This window comes from Diadema antillarum, unplaced genomic scaffold (genome assembly GCF_040938485.1).
Source record: "Diadema antillarum isolate AM-2024a unplaced genomic scaffold, OU_Dant_1.0 seq00001137_RagTag, whole genome shotgun sequence".
Lineage (NCBI taxonomy): Eukaryota > Metazoa > Echinodermata > Echinoidea > Diadematoida > Diadematidae > Diadema > Diadema antillarum.
Genome location: NW_027271949.1, coordinates 1100362 through 1120730, shown reverse-complemented (window position 1 = coordinate 1120730; position 20369 = coordinate 1100362). Strand labels below are relative to the sequence as shown.

General features: G+C 39.3%; 1 protein-coding gene across 2 annotated transcripts in view; it reads left to right on the top strand.

Annotated features, from left to right (window-relative positions):
• LOC139744121 (general transcription factor IIF subunit 1-like) overlaps positions 1-20369 on the top strand; it is a 76214-nt gene that overhangs the window by 38015 nt on the left and 17830 nt on the right. For both annotated transcript variants that reach the window (XM_071654578.1, XM_071654576.1), the window contains exons 7-9: positions 7086-7152; positions 9131-9287; positions 14178-14356. In XM_071654578.1, the coding sequence (XP_071510679.1) occupies positions 7086-7152; positions 9131-9287; positions 14178-14356 (403 nt within the window). The remainder of the gene's footprint in view (positions 1-7085; positions 7153-9130; positions 9288-14177; positions 14357-20369) is intronic.

Sequence of the window (20369 nt, the reverse complement as noted above, 5' to 3'; positions counted from 1 at the left end):
GACCAAATTATCGAACATGATAAAAGAAAAGCTTTCTTGTCTTCATGATCTAGAAATCTCCATGATGCCAAGTTACGAGAGTTTGAATCAGTGAAGGAGTCTGTTGAGAGGGTAAAGGATGAGGTCAAGATGATTAAGTGTGAGGTTGATCACATCGAACGATACTCTCGTACGAACAACGTTCGCATTCTTGGCATCAAAGAAACACCGAATGAAAGCACTGAAGACAACATCCGTGAAGTTGCTGCCAGCATCGGTGTAAATCTTGCTCCGCATGACATCGACCAATCGCATCGCGTCTCTGGCAGGTCTGCTTGAATGAGAGACCAGTTGCAGGGAAGCCAGTCTTATGCAGGAGCCGCATGATCCAGTGATACCCATCCACGCCCAATAATTGTGAAACTGTCGTCTTACAGGCGCAAACGAGCTTCGATGAAGAACAAACGGAAACTGAAGGAATCTCATCGAGTGATTGTCGAGGACCTCACTTAACGTAGTGCCCAATTTTTGTCAGATGTACTGAAATGAAAAGACAAGGTATCTGTGGCATGGTCTCTCGATGGTAGGATATTTGCAATGATCAAGGCCTCAAATGGGAAAGAAATTTAAAAAAATTGATTTCCTCTACGTCTGACTTGAACACCTGAAAATGGTGTACAGTTTAATGCTGGGAATTCTCATTAATTAAATGTTTGTTAAGAACAGCCTCCAGTTATATTTTGAATTCATAGTATATCTCATTTTTGTGTGTCTATGTTTATGTGATTTTCTAGTACTCTTTTGATACCTTGGTAGTTGTATGAATGTAGATATGTCTCTTTGTCATTTGTATCAATGTGCAGTTGATGATCTTGATTTGAATTCAATCTCTCACAGTTTATCTCCCTTGAATGAAACCCCTAATGATGGCATTAATGAGTCATATTATTCCCCTGATGAATTTAAAGGGTGTGTACAGTTCTGGTCGAGGTGAAGATTTAGCTTTTAATGTTTTGCGAGATATTCAGGAACTACTCTATGAGATGTCAAAGAGCATGCAGTTCTAAGGGGTATCAAAAGTTTATTCGATGAAAATAGCTGAGATATCCAAAAACAAGGTGAAACAAAGATATCCTAATAAAGTTGGGGCATGTCGCCTTTTATTATTAGCACTTTTTTGGATATCTCAGCCATTTGAAAACCAATTTTCATCAAATAAACGTTGAATCCTTAAAATTACATGCTCTTTCATGTATCATAAGAGGCTTTTCATTATCTCACTTAGGAATGTTCAAAACATGAATATCTACCTCAACCAGTACTGTACAGTCCCTTTAACAATGATATTTGAAACAAATTAATAGATTCTAAAACTTTACCCTCAATGGTGCATACCGGTATGAATTGTTGAAGTATTTCAAAATATTATGATAATATTGTGTCATTTTAAGGTATTTATCATTGCAGTTCTCTATGATTGAGGTTACTGAAACCTGGCTGAAAGATGATATGACTAGGTGCAATATAAGTGGATATATTCATTTCTTAAAAGTAAACGAAAGGATGGAAGGGGTGGAGGAGTAGGAGTATTCACAGGAGAATTATTTTCATACGTGGAGAAAGGATTTGGATATACATAATGATTTTATTGAAAGCATTATTATTGAAATCAGAAATGACCATGGGAAGAATGTTATTGTAGGTGTTATATATAGGCCACCTGACCAACCAGTGTAATATTTTATGCATCTCTTCATTCAATTCTTCAGATTGTAAATAATGAGAATAAAATTATATGCTTTTGGAGATTTTGATATCAACGTATCATCCATTTCTTCCTGTCAATATGCGAATGAATTTTTAGATATGTTCATGTCATTCACTATATATCCGCTCATTCACCATCCAACACATATGGGTCATCATTCATCTTACCTCGCCGCTTTCATCTATTTTTAATGTTTGTGTGTCTAATGGTGTTTTTCCTTATAGGCTAAAAATTGCGAAGGTTGTCCTGTGCATAAGGGTGGGAAAGTTGATGATTTAGCAAACTATCGCCTGATTTCTGTGTTGTCATTGTTTCCTTATGAGAAATGTCTTTCTAATAAATTATACAATTTTTTTTGTCTTCGTGCAATATTCTGTCAGATAACCAGTATGGTTTCAGGAAGGGCACTCCGCTTCAGTGGCCCTTCTTGATTCCATTCATAAAGTTTCTTTAGCTTTAGATGATAAAGAATATTTCATTGGATTATTACTTGATTTAAGTAAAGCTTTTGATATGTTAGATCATTCAATTTTGTTGTGTAAATTATATGATTATGGAATATGTGGAAATTTATGACATTTGTTTGAGAATTATCCTAATTGATATCAGTTTGTAACTGTTGATAATCACTGTTCTTTATACAAACCTATTCGTTGCTGATGCCTCAAGGTTAAGTATTGGGACCATTTTTATTTTTGATATACATCAATGATATTTGTGATTCATCTCAGTTTATAAGTTTTATACTTTTTGCTGACGACACCAGCGTGTTCAAGTCAAATAGTGGTATAACAATTTTGATTGATTCATTTAATGAGGAACTGAGAAAATTGAATAGATGGTTGGTTAATAAAAGATTAGTTTTCAATAGTAAACAAAAAAATGAAATATATGTTATTCAATAATAAAAAGGTAAGCATTGATAGCATAACTATCAATTTCAATTATTATGATATTTCACATGCTACGTCTACAAAGTTTTTAGGTGTATATAATATTGATAGTAAATTAACATGGCTTGAACATGTCGGTGCCGTCTGCAACCACGTAGCGAAATGTGTTGATGTGCTCTATCGTCCTAGACATTTTCCAAAACGCGTATTATGATATATTATACTTTGATATTTTCTCATATTAATTACTGTAATGCAGCGTGGTCTAATTGTTCAGATTGTTTTATGAAAAGGTTTATTACAGAAAAAAAAGCAGACCTATTAATTTCAAATGCCCCTTTTAATGCCCATACATTGCCAATTTTCTGTGAATTACAATTATTGAACATATATGAAATTAATATGTTGAACACAGCCATGTTTCTGTACTTATGTTCCACAGGTTTGCTGCCTGTAGTTATGTTAAAAAAGTTTATCATGGGAGTCAATGGAAATTGGTGAAGTCAGCCATGCAATATCCATTTTTGCTGGCAAAAAAAAAAAAATTGCACAGCTGACAGAGACAGCTTGTGATGGTACTTTTAACTGACTGTTACATGTACGTGATGGGCAATCAACTAGTCGGATAGCTACTTTATTTTAAGGTGTTGTATAAACTGTGATAATGTCAATGGTCATGTTGTTACTAGATGGTTAAGTGGCAGACATGAACCCAAAGCTCTTTATTTCAGACAAATTCTTGACAGGTACTGCCCATCCATCGTGGCTAAGAATGGCAAGCCTACCATCTCTTTTGTCTGCTTTGCATTTGTACCTGAAAGTGTAGCCTTGGAGAGGAAGGTTGACAATAACTGCATCTTCAGATGACATTATCCATGTCTCACAGATGCACACAATGTTAAAACTGTGCTCTAACACATAATCTTGGAATTCATCAGTTTTACTCCATAGGGATTGGGCATTCAACATGCTTGTTGACAGCTGTCTCTAGGTGAAGTCCTTAGGTTGAGGCTGGGACTTGAGGTGCCCCAAACCTTCCCAAGTTTGCTATTTTCTTCTTAGATAATAGTCTGCAAGAATGCATCAATAGTGAACTTGTGATACTCAGATATACTGAGACCCCCTATTCTCTTGTTAATGATAGTGCGACTGCAACACAAGGTCATTTGTGTGATGAAACGGTAATATTATAGGTTTTCCCATCCATTTTCGCACTTTTGTCATTCAATTTCAAAGATTTATTATTCAATTTCGTCTTGAGAAGCAGGTGGAACGCAAATCCAAACTTCAATTTCGTCAATTGTCATTGTAATTCGTTTTTCGTCAAACATTTTCGAAGACATAGCATTCAAAATCGTCAGTTGTCATTCAAATTCGTCCCTCCTGCTGACGGATCGCAGAATGTGAAGATCAAATTCGTCTTTGTTCACACAATTTCATGAATTTTTCATTCAAATAAGTCAGATGTTGTCGATTTTTTATTTTGATGGTGAACCAACTTTAAGCCAACATATTTTTAGTTTCTCTCGTAAACTGTATCGTTACACATTATTCCCTAACCATTTGCTTTAAAGCAGAATACTAAAGGAAACGCATATTTTGTTGGATTATTCCCCCATTTCAAGCATAGAGCATGTTAAACACACTGGCCTTTAATTCATCCATTTAGAAAATTGCGTTTTGGAGAACGGCTGCTTAGAAAAATTGTATCCTGAATCATGCTCAATCGGAAAATCTGTGGTTATTTTGGGGGCGTGTCCATGACGTCATGGGATGAAAGGCAAACCCGGAAGTATCACACAACAGCCTAAGCTTACCTATGTATGCTCTCGATGAGAGCGTGATGTCGAGGCTCATACCCCGAAATCCCAAGACATTTTTTATCAGAATGTCACAAAAAATGAAATAAGATTGTTTTCTACTTCAAGTCTCCTGTAAAATCACACATTTCCTCGTTTAAATAGAGTCTGTTACGTGTTATTTAGGCCACAAATACAGAAGCTGTCAGGCCTAGTGCCTGTACGATGGTGCTTCGTAGTCGATCAGTCACATGCATGCACCCATCACCGGCCGCGTATGTCACAGTGCAGTAGCCTCCGTGTATCAAAGAGCGGGCGAGAAGCCTGAGCTTCGTACCTCTTTGATACGTACAATGTATTATATCGGCAGTTCCTCGGTAGTACTACAGCTGTGTACACCATATACATGTATTTAGCGAGTCTATTTTTTCGCGAATCGGGACTTGCCAATAATTTTGCGAGTGCTTAAATTCATGGTTGTGGAGTACACCACGGAAGGGGGAAATATATACGGAAAGAGAGTTAATATTTTCTCGTGTTTTTAAATTCGCAAAAAGCACCAGGTTCGCGAAATTGGCGAAAATAATAATTTAAAAAAAAAAAACTCGCGAAACATTTGGCGTACGTGGATCGCTAATGCTTATGCTAGATACCACGCAATCGCTAGATACCACACAATCAATGCGCAGGCATCGGCTAAGTCGAAGTCTTGACTAGGCCGGCCGGCCTATCTGGTGATAAAATAAACGATACAGAGCACTGCGATTTTCATCGATAGTGATAAAACTTTGATGGACTCGGTGAAGTAATGAATGGATCGTGCAGTACCTAGCTCTTGCTAGATAGAATGCTGATGAGCTGTGAACGGGAGTACGGAGTAAGTTAGCCCGACCAGACGCTGTAAGTACGCTGTGCGAATACCTGTCGCGACGTACCTACGTACAGCGACTGGGCTGTGTATAGTTAGGAGTGCAATGAGTGTGACGTGATTGATAATATGTAGCCCGACCAGACGCTGCGCTACTTACAGCGACTGGGCTGTGTTCAGTTAGGCCTACTGCTGCTCTGAAGTACGAGATCAAGTCAGCACTAAGCTCGGTTCATTTTCAGTTCAGAATAAAAAAAAACTCTTACCCATCTAAATTTTGAAGTCTACCTGGCATTGGTCCTGCGTCACCAACATTGTCCCCTGGCCTGTCGTGTGGCAAGGGCTCGTACTGCCAATCTCCACTATTAAAGTCCGTCCTCTTTAACCGGACCGCCCTGGGCCTTCCCCACTAGCTCGCCCGTAGCGTCTCCCTCCTGCGCCCCGCCGTGCGGCTCGTCAGCAACATCTATCTCTCCAACTTCACCAGGGCCATCATCACTAGTGTGTACTGTATCACTCAGTTCATCATCGCTCCCACATTCAAATTCCACCAAGAAATCATCCTGATCATCACTGCATGGCCTTACCGTACGATGTCGTGCATTATCGAAAAACAAACTTTTAAACTTTGTATGCAAATACTATCTACAACAACTTGTATGATACAATGCATGCATTATGCGCGCGGGGGCCTGCGGCGCTCAAGACCTTGCGCGATTCCTTTCATCCCATGACGTCATCGGCAAAGCCTCGAAATTTACGCTGTGACCTAGATTTCAGGGGGGTGACAGGTGTAAATTTTCAAAATCCTCTAACTCCACTTCAAAAAGGCCATTTTAAATGATGTAAACGACAAACTGTTCTATGTGTCCCACTCTTTCACTTCATATATAATTCTATTTCTTTAGTATTCCCCTTTAACAATACACAAAAAACAAGACAACCAATGGAAATGATTGAAGGATAAACGACAGTCAAAAGTCATAACCCAGGACAGTATGTCAGTGTCACATTTTGAGCTTTAACTCGTAATGTTCAGGTTTTCGCATCATAGGCCTAATGCATGAAGCAAAGTTTAAATTTTATACCCTGGAAAGCAGCAAACATAATTGTTATCCATTCTTTGACATTAAACAGGCGACAATTCACACTTAAATTTTGTCTTTAATCATGTTTGCCTAGAAATTGTTTGTCAGTGTTTTCGTTTACGAGACGGTATACGTACACATGGTACATGTATGTTTGTTTCAGTGTGTACTCGGATTGCTTGTGTGTGTGTCTGTATCTGTGGTTCTGTGTGTGTGTGGGGGGGGGGGGGGCACTTAGGTGTATGTTAACTCCTGAATGTAAAATGTGAACGGTTACAGGAAAAAAAAAAAAAGAATGACTGGAAAATCGCACCGGGTAGAGATATGAGACGAATAAGAATGAAAAATTAACGAAAATGATTGACAAAAGACTAAATCGATCCTGCTGTTTTGAGTGCTGCGAGTGAGACTGACGAATTTGAACTGTAAATGACGAAAATGTATACCAAATGACTAAATTGAATGGACTTTATTTGAAAATGAACGACGAAAGACGAATTTGAAAGTAAGATTGGCCTACTCTCGACATTCCGCGACGAAATTGAAGTAAAAATTTGTGAAATTGAATGAAAAAAGTTTGAAAATGAATGGGAAAACCTATAATATATTACCATTAGAGTGATAATCCAGAATGTGTTTCTTTTGACTGTAATATTGCTTAACATTGAATGTGTCTTTTTTCTGTTGCAGAGGCTTATGGAGGATGATCTTTACTTGATGTCAGATGAAGAGATGGAAAGTGATGACAGTAATCAAGGTAAAGACAAAATCAACTGAATGTGTGTGGGGGGAGGGGTGCCATTTACCAAACTTGTGAGACCTGCAAAAAATTTGTCAAGATATACTGTGGTGGGATCAAATTCAATTATCTTTAGATATTTATCTGTCCTACAGAGTATAGGGAGGGAGCATCTTTTGTGCACATTGGTGAGACCGAAAATACTGCATGTGATGTAACATGTACTCGGGGGGCCTTCATCCAGCAAGCTTAAATTATATGATTATGAAATTGTACATTTCCTCGGAACTCAGCGTAAGGATTACATTTCCTGTTGTTGTTGTTTTTTTTCAAGCATGTGTTGCTTTGTGCGAAGTTGTTTATCATATAAAAAAAAAACACACACAAATAAACAAACACGGCTATAGTTTGGTGCAATCTTGACGTTTTAGTACCGGTATATGTTGTATTTGAATATCGCGTCATTTATAACTGCTCCTTTCCTCTTCTCTGTTGTCCTTTGATGCAACCTGTTGTTTTATTTACTATTATGTCATTTTGCCGCATTTGACAGGTGAGTTTCCGATCCCATTGCGTGATCTGCCAACTGCAGCCCCTAAGAAATTATGGATTTCACTTGCACTCCATGTACATGTATAGATGTTGGAAATACACTACTTGTGGAATTTGACTGATGGAGCCAATCCACAGACGATCTTGACACGATCGCATGCAAACTATTCATTTACAAATTCGAACATTCACTAAGAAGCACATTCTTGATATCCTATTTCATTGGCAAAAAACATCTTTTTACACATAAAGGTAATTCCCTCACACACATTTCCAGGTTATCAGTACTAATTGAAATGTGATATGTAGTCCTACATGTACAAATGAATGTCTTTATGTTATGCTTTTTTCATGCCAACTGATATAACAAGATAACTATGCTACAACGAGGAAAAAGACTCAGTCCTGACCTTCCCGTTATATCGAGTTTCCCCTGTATCAGATTGCTTGTACAACTTAATTAGCTGTGAATGAAAATGCACGTAAATTCATATGCAACGACAAGTGTAACATGCGTAATTTTACGTCACTGGAATTAAGAAATTGATGCCATCAGTTGAGTAGCTGAATTCTAGATGAATTCCAAGGCCAGGAATGAGGGAAAATCAACACATTTTGCAACCTTTCAAAAATAAGTTATTTGAATGTTAGACTGAAAAATACCAAAATTTGTATTCGGTATAACTGCTTCTTGGTATAGTCAAGTCTCAACAAAATTGGCCTGGTAAAAAGTCAATGCATAGGATGTTAAAGTTGACTAGCTGCTGCTCCTTTTCATTGTGTCATGTCTGAACACTTGATACCTGTGTATGCTGGAATGTTGATAATTTTCAAATTGATAATTGCCAAGGAATGAAAAATGGACATCAAATTCTCAGAAGACACTTTAAGTAAAACTGCAAGAAGTAATATATTTTGTCGAAATAAGATAAAGGTTCACTAACTGTGCCCAAACATTTCCATGACTTTGGCTAAGGTCATGTGAAGTGTGATTGCACTGTATACCCCAAAAGTGAGTTCAGTTGGTCTTTCAGTCAATTGCATGAAAAAAATGTTACACTTAGTGGCCTGTAATGTAGATGTATGAGACCCTCCTACCAGTATGAAATGTAGGGCACTTCTTGTTAATATCAAAGCTGAGTTTTGTTTAGATTCTGAGTTGATTTTTGAAGGTCGCTATATATTGCTTGTAATTTCATTTATTCTACCACACTTGCAGTCAGATCAGGGGCCCGTTTCATAAAACTTGTCATCAGTGACAAGTTGTCATAGATGTGACAAGCTACTGAAATCCTTGCATCTGATTGACTGAGAGCAAATTTGTCATAGAAATATGGCAGTTGTCACTGATGACAAGTTTTATGAAATGGGGCCCCTGGTACATAACAGCCACATCCTGTGAGTCAAGTGCATGAACACATCTTGTTTCTTTCCAATATCACAGGCAAGGCTAAATCAAAGAAGGGGAAAGGTCATGGTACTAAGCAGAATGAGAAGGTGAGACGGCCAAAGAAGAAAGCCTCTGACAGTGAGGCAGAGGAGGAGAGTGATGAAGGAGACTTTGATGGTCGAGAGTTTGATTACATCTCTGAGCAGTCCAGGTATGTGAAGGAAGGAATGCCAACATGTAGGTATTATGTGTTCATTGGTGCTGTGTACACTGTATGTCATATGATCAAAATGTCCTGTAATACTACAATTCTCAGTGACATTGTTATATGTCAGCTGACATTTGAGTTGCATATTCAAGTCAATTGTGGCCTGGAAAGAATTGTTTTGGATCAACACTGTTAACTTCCAATTGTATCATGCATCTCTCACTGTGTACATATATGTAGTAGATATCTGACCAGATTGAGATAATTCACATGTGCAAATATGGTATTGAGGTAAACCTTTCTGATAACGGGAACCAAGTGTGTCTGAGCAGGGTGGCTTTTCACCTTTACTCACAAGGGCCCAAGATTATGCATGGTTGCACACCTTCTGCAGAGTGATTTTATTTCCATTATGCTTTTAGTCATGAGCAGCAAAGATGAACTTCATTAACCCTATTCTAACTGGGCTATTTGAGACCAAGTTTTTACTGGGGGGTGTCAATTTGACCCCCCCCCCTTCAGATCTCGGCCGCCGATCACACGATCGCCACAAAATTTTGCCTGAAGATAGAGCTGGATGTCAACTAAAAGATTACATGGTCATACAAAAGAAAAATATTGGCTTTCTATTTTTAGTAAATTAAGTATGCAAATTTACGCATGAAATCATATTTTCATCTATAATTCCATTAAAATGACTGAAGGATCCCTAAATGTTTGTGTCAGCGTTCCTCAAGACACATCAAACAATTTTCTTGTAAAAAAATAGCGAAATCAAAATCAATTTCTTTTGATTTTTATTGTTTTGTTAATTTCTTATGTATTTTATTGTTTTTTCGACCTTTTTTTTCTCTATTGTTTTTGTGCCAAAATTTGTTTGCAGGCACTTTTTCAAGCTTATCTACATTAGAATTGATTAATTTCAATGGTTTAAAGTTGAAATAATCTAATTTATATCAATTTAACAAAAAAACACAATTTGCATTGGATTTGCACAAGATATCATGAATTTGAGCCGTTTTTGGGTTGACATGCATATGCAAAACATTACGTAACTTCAGAACAGTGTACTCGGACGTCGCAAATTTGGTCTCAAAATATGTGGGAGACTTCAATGAAAAAAGTCATGAAACGACGCGGCAAAATCTTTGCGCATTGCGGAATCGTGGCGCGAAATGTTGAGGGGGGTCAATTTGACCCCCCCCCCCCCAATTGGAATAGGGTGAAGAATTCAGTTCTCTTCAACCATAGACTTGCCATAAAGGGATTTTTAAGATTGAAGAGAACCCTGCTTCACCAAACATACCAGTGTAACAGTTTTTGCCATAGATAATGGTAAAAGCAATCCACTATTATATATGTGTCTGAAAAGCATTATTCAATATTTTATGGGTTATTCAAATGTTGCATTGTAATTGAATAAACATAATCACATGATACAGCTGTAGAAGATCATGTTCTCCTATGTGCAGGACATAATCACATGATACAGCTGTAGAAGATCATGTTCTCCTATGTGCAGGACATCCTTGGGATGTTCTCCTTTTTAAAGCAGAAATTTATAGAGAATCTAGAAATATGACAAGTTTGATATCTATGGAAAGCTAACAAGCTAGTTAACAAAACTGGATATCTTTTAGACGATGTAACTTTACCCCCAAACTGTTTTTGAGATTGAAAAAACACCCTATTTCCATGACCACGTAGCTCCGTTCGCTACAAGAAACATCGGATTTGAGCGACGTCACCTAATGTGTATGAGCTGATTTGCCATACGGCTATATGAGACCGGCTCTGGCAAAACCCGAAACTTCTCGGCAAGTGTGATTTCGCGCTACAGCCGAAAAAGGTAAAAAAATGACCTACCTCAGGGACCAAATTGACATTTTGGTATCACGTTGTAGGGGAAATTTTCTAGTTTCTGATTGATATCAACAACATTTTGAAATACAATCTACAAAATGTGGAATTTTGAAGAGAAAAGTGGGATGTCAATCTCAAAAGTTGGCCAAAATCTTACGTCTAAAGACCAAATTGCCTTCGCTTACGGCGAAAATGACCGTTCTTTTGGCGATTGTGTCTTAGATATTTTGCGATGAATCCTGACACATATGGTACCTCCAGAAAGCTCTACCTCTGCTTATTCCAAATATGGTCATGGCATGATGTCATGCTACTCACTTTCATTCATAAATCCGTTTGAAACATGCGTAAGTTTATGCAAATCGTCTCCCAGACGCGTAAACAGCCTTGTTGCTTACCAAGACACGTGATCGAAATACGTGTTCACGATTGGTCAACTGCGCCGAGGACCCCCTTGTTTACAAGCAACCTACGTGTTATACAATGGGGATCGCTGCAGCAGCGGTGCATGCTTGCATGCAACACGTGTATCGTGACTGCTGCTCAGCACGGAAATGTTGCAGTTTCCCGCTTTGTTAGACTGTTTTTTTAGCAAGTTGAGGTAGAAATTAGAATTTAAACCAACACACAAGAGAAAAAGAAGGTCACATTTATCTAACAAACCTTCATCATGCCATTTCGAAGAAGAATCAAGCTGAAATCACGGCATCAAGGAATACCTCTTCACTGCCGATTCTGCTGGTACTGTTGTGCGTACACCTGATCACGGCAATCGCGAATCTTGAGCTGATTACAGTAGGTTTTGTGCTTTTCAAACGTCGTATTTCCGTAAATTTATGAGTGTAAAAATGATTTCCAATCAATTACAGCTCTTTGACTTAGTTATCATCCTTCATGAGTCTGTAAGATTACCTCAGCTATACGCAATTCCCCCACAATGATCGATTTGTTGTGTCAATAATAACAGCAAATTGTGGCCGTACGAAGGAACAGCTGATCACGGCAATCGTGAATCTTGAGCTGACGATAGGTTTTGTGCTTTTAAAACTTTGTTTTTCCGTAAATTTATGGGTGTAAAAAGTGATTCCAATGAACACAAACAAACAAACAATTTCACGACGTGAATATATAGTTTTGGCGGACGATTTATCCTAGATTGACAACAAATTACACACCAATTTCCTGAAAAGTGCACACAGTTTGCCTATAGATACGTAAATCTCACTGGGTTGCATACACATTTGGTGACGTCGCAGATTTGGCACTTTTCGTAGCCGCATCGAACTTTTTCCAGTGCTCAAATTTGGTAAAAATAAAGATTCTTATATTCAAAGCAGAGACAACTTTATTGCATGATTTATGTCAGAAATTAATCAAAATAACATTAAATGATGGAAAACAGTCAATCTATTTGATATTATTTCCTATAAATTTCTTCTTTAAGTAAATTTTTTTCATGTAAACAAAGGGCAAACAATACTCACTGTTAGAACATGTAAAGTTGCAAAGTGGTGAACAGGTATTAATGTGTAGGAATATGTGATATAGCAGGGCTCGACACTAACGGTGGCCCGGGGCCACCAAAAATGCATGTCGGGCCACCAAAATTTCAGAAATTAAGAATCAATGTGGTGACTCGATCGGGCCACCAAAAAAGGTCGGATATTTGCCTTTGGGCCACCAAAAATAAAAGTTAGTGTGGAGCCCTGGATATAGGAAAGCAGTGAATATTAAGTACATAAATATGGGTATACACTGTGCCTGAGGTGCAAAAACACTGATGTGAAGTGTTAATTCCTTGTGGAAACCTTGCTCTGTGCTTGTTACTGATGCTCAAAAAAAAAATGGCTACCATTGAAAATTAAAGTTAAAGGTATGCGTTGCTCTCAAATTACTGTAAAACATGATATATTCGCGGCATGAATTTTTCGCGAATTGGAGCCGATGGCCTTTTTTGCGGCATGACATTTTCGCGGACTGCCACTGGCATTCAATGCATATAGTGTACAAAAGAACTTTCGCGTGCATTTTAATTTCGCAAATCTTTGTGCTCGCGAAATTCGCGAAATTAAAATGCACGCGAATATTCCTCGTTTTACAGTACTTTGACCAACCAGCAATTATGATTTTTGTTGTCAGAAATATTACAGTGTTCTAACCTCACGATCTTTGGGGAGATTGTATTTGTAGCTTTGCAACCTTCCTCAACAGCCTTTCAAACCATTGAGAATGATTATTTGATATGCTCAGTCTCGCATGCCATGCATCACGTACAGCAGTGTTATTATTCAAACGTCGTGCAGGTCTTATGCAGCCTTGATAACATGCAGATGTGGTGTTAACATTAAATGGAACATACTATATGTCTTTGTGAATGTTACAAGATACTGAAACAGCTTTTATATGATGGCATGATTTTTGTGAAATACTGTGAAATGAGGAATGTTCGCGTCACATGCATTTTAATTTCGCGAATTTCGTGAGCGCCAAGATTTGCGAAATTAATATACATGAGAAAATTCTTGTAAAACTATATGCGTTGAATGCTAGAGGCAATCCACAAAAATTTCATGCTGCAAAAAAAGGCAGTCAGCTCCAATCCATGAAAATTTCATGCTGCGAATATATCATGTTTTACAGTAGTAAGTGGCAGTTCCTATTAGTTGACTTTGCAGGAGAGTATTTCATTCATACTGTGCTCAGTAGGTGCACACCATTATAGGGTTGTCAGAGGAGAGTGGTGGTGTCATGTACTAAAATAGTTGCATTGAATACAATTCAGTTAAAATTCTCAATGACTCAGTTGATAAGATATCAATAGACTTCTTGGTAATTGTTTGATTTTAAAAGTAGTAGTCCTGGTATTTTATCACCAAGGATTGAATGGAATATAAAATGAGTCAGTGGCTCGCAAGCTGTGAGAGTGATCAAAGGTTCTTATTGTCATGAGTCACACCATATGATTGACATAATTAGTGTCTTATGGCTTTAATGTGCCCTGAGCTTTGACGAGCAGTGTTTCCCCCACAGTGATGACGATGAGGTCGAGTTGGCCAAGACAGACATCAAAGGACTGGATCAGGAACTTCAACAGTTGGAAGAAGAGGAAACAGAGGAGACAGAAGACCTTTCACGAGATGATGATGATGAGACCAAAGACAGAGAAAAACTTGATGACTCTAAAGATGAAAAGGAAAAGAAAAATGATGGTAAATGTCTTCCCATACGTTGTGTTGTTTATTACCCAAACATTCACTCTTAAGGGGCAAAAAAACTTCAGTTACGTTGCACAGTTTAAGAATCCCCTGTTTCGTCCTCAATTCCACCCTTTTTTGTCGGTAGAGCACCGGGCTAGCAATCCAGAGGTCTCGGGTTTGAATCCCGATGGAGTCCCATTTTCTTTACTCATTTTTCCAAGAATGAATTATATTCATTTCTGGTTAGTTTTCTTCTGTTTGCATTTGTTACATACTCAAAAAGCTGCATCACTTCGGTGATCCCTCACATTTATCCCAAAGTTTAATCATCCTTCAAGTTTATGCCAGGTTTCATTGTGTGCAAGTGTGTCACACACAATCACACCGCTACAGCTTCTGACCATTCGAGCATTGAGAAGTAAAGGTTTCTGGAACAAACTCTGAACAAGGGCTTTCTATAGCTTAGTTGGTAGAGCACCGGGCTAGGAATCCAGAGGTCTGGGTTTGAATCCCGGTGGAATCCCATTTTCTTTGCTCATTTTTCCACTCATCTTTGATTTAGGTAACACCTAATACCATGTATGTTCAGAAACCATAGAGGTCTTTTTATTTCAGTTTATTTAATGAGGGAATATGTGAAAGCTCACATAACTTAGTCAAGTATAATACATCTCTATGAACTGTGCTCTGTGCAATGAATGGGACCAAAGAAAAAAAAAAGACAAGATGTAAAACTCCATGGCAAACACATTGAAGGCACTATCAACTTAAATTTAAATTTTCTTTGAGCAAATTCTAATCATGATTATAAAGTATTTCAGAAAAACTGTAAACACACACGCACATCTACACACACAATATTCCATTCTTTTACTGATCCCAAGGCTTAGAATAATGTAGAGGAAGAATGTGCACTCCTAAAGGCCCTGTCACACCTTTCCGGGCAAGCTAGGCGGGCTTGTTGCGTGTGGGGATTTTCCGGCACGCAGGACAATTTTTGCAGGCGGACAAGGATTTGGGCGAGTTTCAAATGCGTCTTATCTGCTAAACCCGTGCTACTTATGTTCTACTTCCTTGTGACCTGCATGTCAGGCGCATGGGTGGTGAGTGAGGGCTGACAACTCGGTGAAGGAATCCCTCTGAAGGAATGGCAGAACTCCCACAGAATGTCATTATCTTGGCTGCATACGGGGACTGCGAAATACCTGCGTGGGAGTTGCCTGCAAGGTGCTGCCACTAAGGGCCTCTCCTGGCAGTCTGCGTGGACCTCTGCAGGCAATCCCTGCGACTCACCCACAAAAAGTATTGGTCATGCGTGCGCACCTCTGGGCAACTACGGGCGAGATACGCGCCAGGTACTGTCAGATGCAGACCAACTGCTGGGCGGTCCAGGTAGCAAACATTTTTCCCCACAGGTCAACCTGCAAGGCTTCCACAAACATGGTGTGACAAGGCCTTGATCATGCTCAAAACTCATTCCAGGTGAGTCGCGGGGGTATGCCTGCAGAGGTACATGCAGTACACCAGTAGGAGGCCCTTAGCGGCAGCACCTCGCAGGCAACTCCCACGCAGGTACTTCGCAGTCCTCGTATGTGATGTCGCTCGTAGCTGAAAATGGATCGGTTTCAAAGCTCTCATGCAGGTCACACGGAATACACGCAAGTAATAGGTAAATAGCACGCCTCTAGCAGTAAGACACAGGTACAGAACTCGCCAACATCCTTGTCCTTGTCCTTTGACTATGTCGAAGATAATTTCATGTCCAGATTTGTATGAGTACTTGTTTATCCCATTGCACATGTCAAAGTTTTTTTTCCCCCGTACATCGTTCAAACATGGAAATAAAGCATTCTTATATTCTTTCATAAGTAGACATAGGAAAATACATTATTTTTGTAATGAACACTCCCAAAGGTTCAGTCCATGTTATCTCTAATTTCCCCTCTATCCTTGATGTCTTGCTGAGCAGAACATAAATTACTTGTACCAGGATAGAGGCAAGCTATGTGTGGGCAACGCAGCGGGGGTTTGGGGAAGAAAAAAATCCTCACAATCACGTAATGGCACCAAGACGAATGTGTACTCTGTCGGAGGACGTTCAGACACAGTGCTGAAATATCTTATCAAACCAGAACTTTTCAGAAAGCTATACATAATTTGATCCTAAAATGTGCAACCCTTTCCTTTCAACAAACAGGAACCATTGTAACACAAGCCTCAAGCTAAAAACTTCGTTTCTGAAACAACCCAAAGAAAATTGACCCCACACTCCACTAAAATTTGGCATGCTTTCGATCGTACACCAAGCCTAAAAAAATCAGGAAATATAGCAAAGATGAAAAAATGAACATTGTAATGCCAGTTTTGCACCTCTTTCTTCTCATAGAATGATATCAAATGAAGTATGATTGTACGCATAATAGTCAAGGCGCTAATTCCTGTAAGGGGCTTAATTAAGGAGTTCGTTCAACCCACCCCGCAGAAAAGGTTTGACCACACAGGGTGGTAGATGGGACCTCCAGGAACAACCCCAGGTAGTATGTGGTTTCAAATTGTGGTATCAATAAAATTTTACAGGCCACTTTTCATTATTATTAGTTGGCACAAATGTAAAAGAGTCTGCGCACGCCAAGACTACTACACGCACCACTGGCACTTGCAGGAAGCTCTAATGGGGATGTACAGTGCCAGTTTCGCGTGTAGTAGTCTTGGCGCAGACTTTTTTTTCAACCAAGAAAGGGTTTGTGCCTGGAAACTAAAGGCCCTGTCACACCTTTCCGGGTAAGCTATGCTGGCTTGTAACGAGTAGGGACTTGCCAGCATGCAGGAGAATTTTCTGCGGGCGGACAAGGATGTTGACGAGTTCCGTACTTGTGTCTTACCTGCTAGACGCGTGCTACTTACCTGGTACTTGCGTGTATTCCGTGTGTCCTGTGTGAAAGCTTCGAAACCGACCCGTTTTCAGTTACGAGCGACATACAGGGAATGCAAAGTATCTGCGTGTGAGTTGCCTGCGAGGTGCTGCCATTAAGGGCCTCCTACTTGTGTTCTGCGTGTACCTCTGCGGGCAAACCCCCGCGACTTACCCGGAACAAGTTTTGAGCATATTCAAGGCCTTGTCAAACCGTGCCTGGGGAAGTCTTGCGGGTTGACTTGAGGAAAGAAAAAATAGCTACCCGGAGCTCCCCGCAGTTGGCCAGCACCTGGCAGTACTTACCACGTATGTCACCCGTAGTTGCCCGGGGGTGCACACGCTAGTCCGATTTACCCACAGCCAAGTTTTGAGCGTGACCAAAACTTTTTCCGAGTGAGTCGCGGGGATCGCCTGCAGAGGTCCACACAGAACACCAGTAGGAGGCCCGTAGCTGCCGCAAGTCACAAGCAGTTGACCCACTTGAAGTACGTAAGTAGCCCGTGGATCTATGCAAATCAACTTCCTTCAGAAGGATTCCTTCACCAAGTAGTCAGCCCTCACTCGCCACCCATGCGCCTGACACGCAGGTCACATGGAATGCACTTAAGACGAACGTAAGTAGGACGGGTCCAGCATGTAGGACGCACGTGAAACTCGCCCGAAGCCTTGTCCGCCCGCAAAAATTGTCCTGCGTGCTGGAAAATCCCCACACGTAACAAGCCCACGTAGCTTGCCCGGAAAGGTGTGACAGGGCCTAAACTTGACTGCGGGTAAATAGGACTTGCGCGCGCAACTCCGGGTAACTACGGGCGAGATACATACTAGGTACTGTCATGTGCGGGTTATCTGCGGGGACCTCCATGTAGCAAAAATTGTTCTTCGCAAGTCGCACGCAAGGCTTGCCCGGAAATGTGTGACAGTATGGCCTTTACTTTTCATGCCAAGTGGTAGGTGACGCTGTTCAATATTTTTCAAGTAGATTGTTAAGAAGCATATAAGATTGAACAGAAAGTATCTTTCAACAAGAGATAAAAGCTTGAAATTTGGCATCAATTTTTTCAATGTGTCATATTTTAAGACAAAAATAACATCCACACAAAAAAAATCAAGATAGCAGCCATTTATCAAGGTTGTCGTTAATGTGTTACGTAAAAGTTAATTCTCAACCTATAATTTGATAAAATTGCCATTTTAAAAAGATGATTTTGCTGTCTATTCATTTGTGTTCATACGCATTCTAACAATATTATACTAGTGAAAACCATGTTGAGGGTCCCTTCCCCCTTTTTTTCTTGTATGTTACTCTATTGGTGTATAAGCATAAATGATGATGTTACATATCCAATAATTTCGGGGTCAGATAACTTTCTATTTTATCGTAGTCATTTATAATTTTGCCGCAACAAAGTACACATTTTAGGATAAAGTGAAAAAAAAAAGATATCTGGAATCCAGACATGTTTGTTTCTTTTACCTTTCGTGCACATCACCCATTGTAGATCGGGTCTTAGACTACCTACCTCAGCACTACAAAATTAGCCTGGATAAAAGGGAAAGAACGCCCAAGATTTTCCCTCATTCTCTCCTTAGCATTAATTCATTACTGAACGTTTTAATACAAATTTACATGTCTATGATTTTTCATTTTATTCATTTATTTATTTTTTTATTTTTTTACAATAGCTTACGAACACAAATACTACATTTGCCTGTACTTTGAAGTTAAATATTTGTTGAACGTACGACGGATGCAACTTTTTCATGCATTTTACTATTCGAAAATGATATCTTCCTTTCAATGGCCATTTTTGTCCCCGCCGAACGAGTTCGAGCAGGGGACTATGAAACGGGCTCCATACGTGTGTGTGTCCGTGTGTCCGTCCGTCTGTCTGTCCGTCCGTTCGTCTGTCTGTCTGTCTGTGCGTCCGTGTGTTCAATTTGCTACTTCTCTGTCATTTATGAGCCAATTTTGATTCTGTTTGCTCTATATGATAGCACTACATGGGAGCTTTGAAACTTCTACACAGAATTTCAGTTGTGACCTTTGACCTTGACCTTTGACCTATATTGTACATTTTGCTTCAAAATGCTACAACTTCGCCATTTCTAACCCGATTTCGATTCCGTTTGCTTTATGTGATGGCACTAGGTGAGGGCTTCAAAACTTCTACACAGAATTTTGACCTTTGACTTCTTTGACCTTTGACCTTGATTTTTGACCTATATTGTACATTGTCTACAAAATGCTACTCCTTCGCCATTTCTAACCCGATTTCAATTCCGTTTGCTTTATGTGATGGTACTAGGTGAGGGCTTCAAAACTTCTACACAGAATTTTGACCTTTTACTTCTTTGACCTTTGACCTTGATTTTTGACCTGCATTGTACATTTTGCTACAAAATGCTACTCCTTTGCCATTTCTAACCCAATTTCATTTCCGTTTGCTTTATGTGATGGCACTACAGTCTGTAGGTGAGGGCTTCAAAACTTCTACACAGAATTTTGACCCTTGACTTTTTGACCTTTGACCTTGATTTTTGACCTATATTGTACATTGGCTACAAAATGCTCCTCCTTTGCCATTTCTAACCCGATTTCGATCCTGTTTTCTTTATGTGATGGCACTAGGTGAGGGCTTCAAAACTTCTACACAGAATTTTGACCTTTGACTTCTTTGTCCTTTGACCTTGATTTTTGACCTATATTGTACATTGGCTACAAAATGCTACTCCTTCGCCATTTCTAACCCGATTTGGATTCCGTGTGCTTTTTGTGATGGCACTAGGTGAGGGCTTCAAAACTTCTACACAGAATTTTGACCTTTGACCTTGATTTTTGACCTATATTGTACATTGGCTACAAAATGCTACTCCTTCGCCATTTCTAACCCGATTTGGATTCCGTGTGCTTTTTGTGATGGCACTAGGTGAGGGCTTCAAAACTTCTACACAGAATTTTGACCTTTGACTTCTTTGACCTTTGACCTTGATTTTTTACCGATATTGTACATTTTGCTACTAAATGCTACTTCCGGCGGGGACATATTTTACGCACCGCGTAATTTCTACTTTTCCTTGTCTCAAAATGTTTTTTAATATACCTTCGTTTAC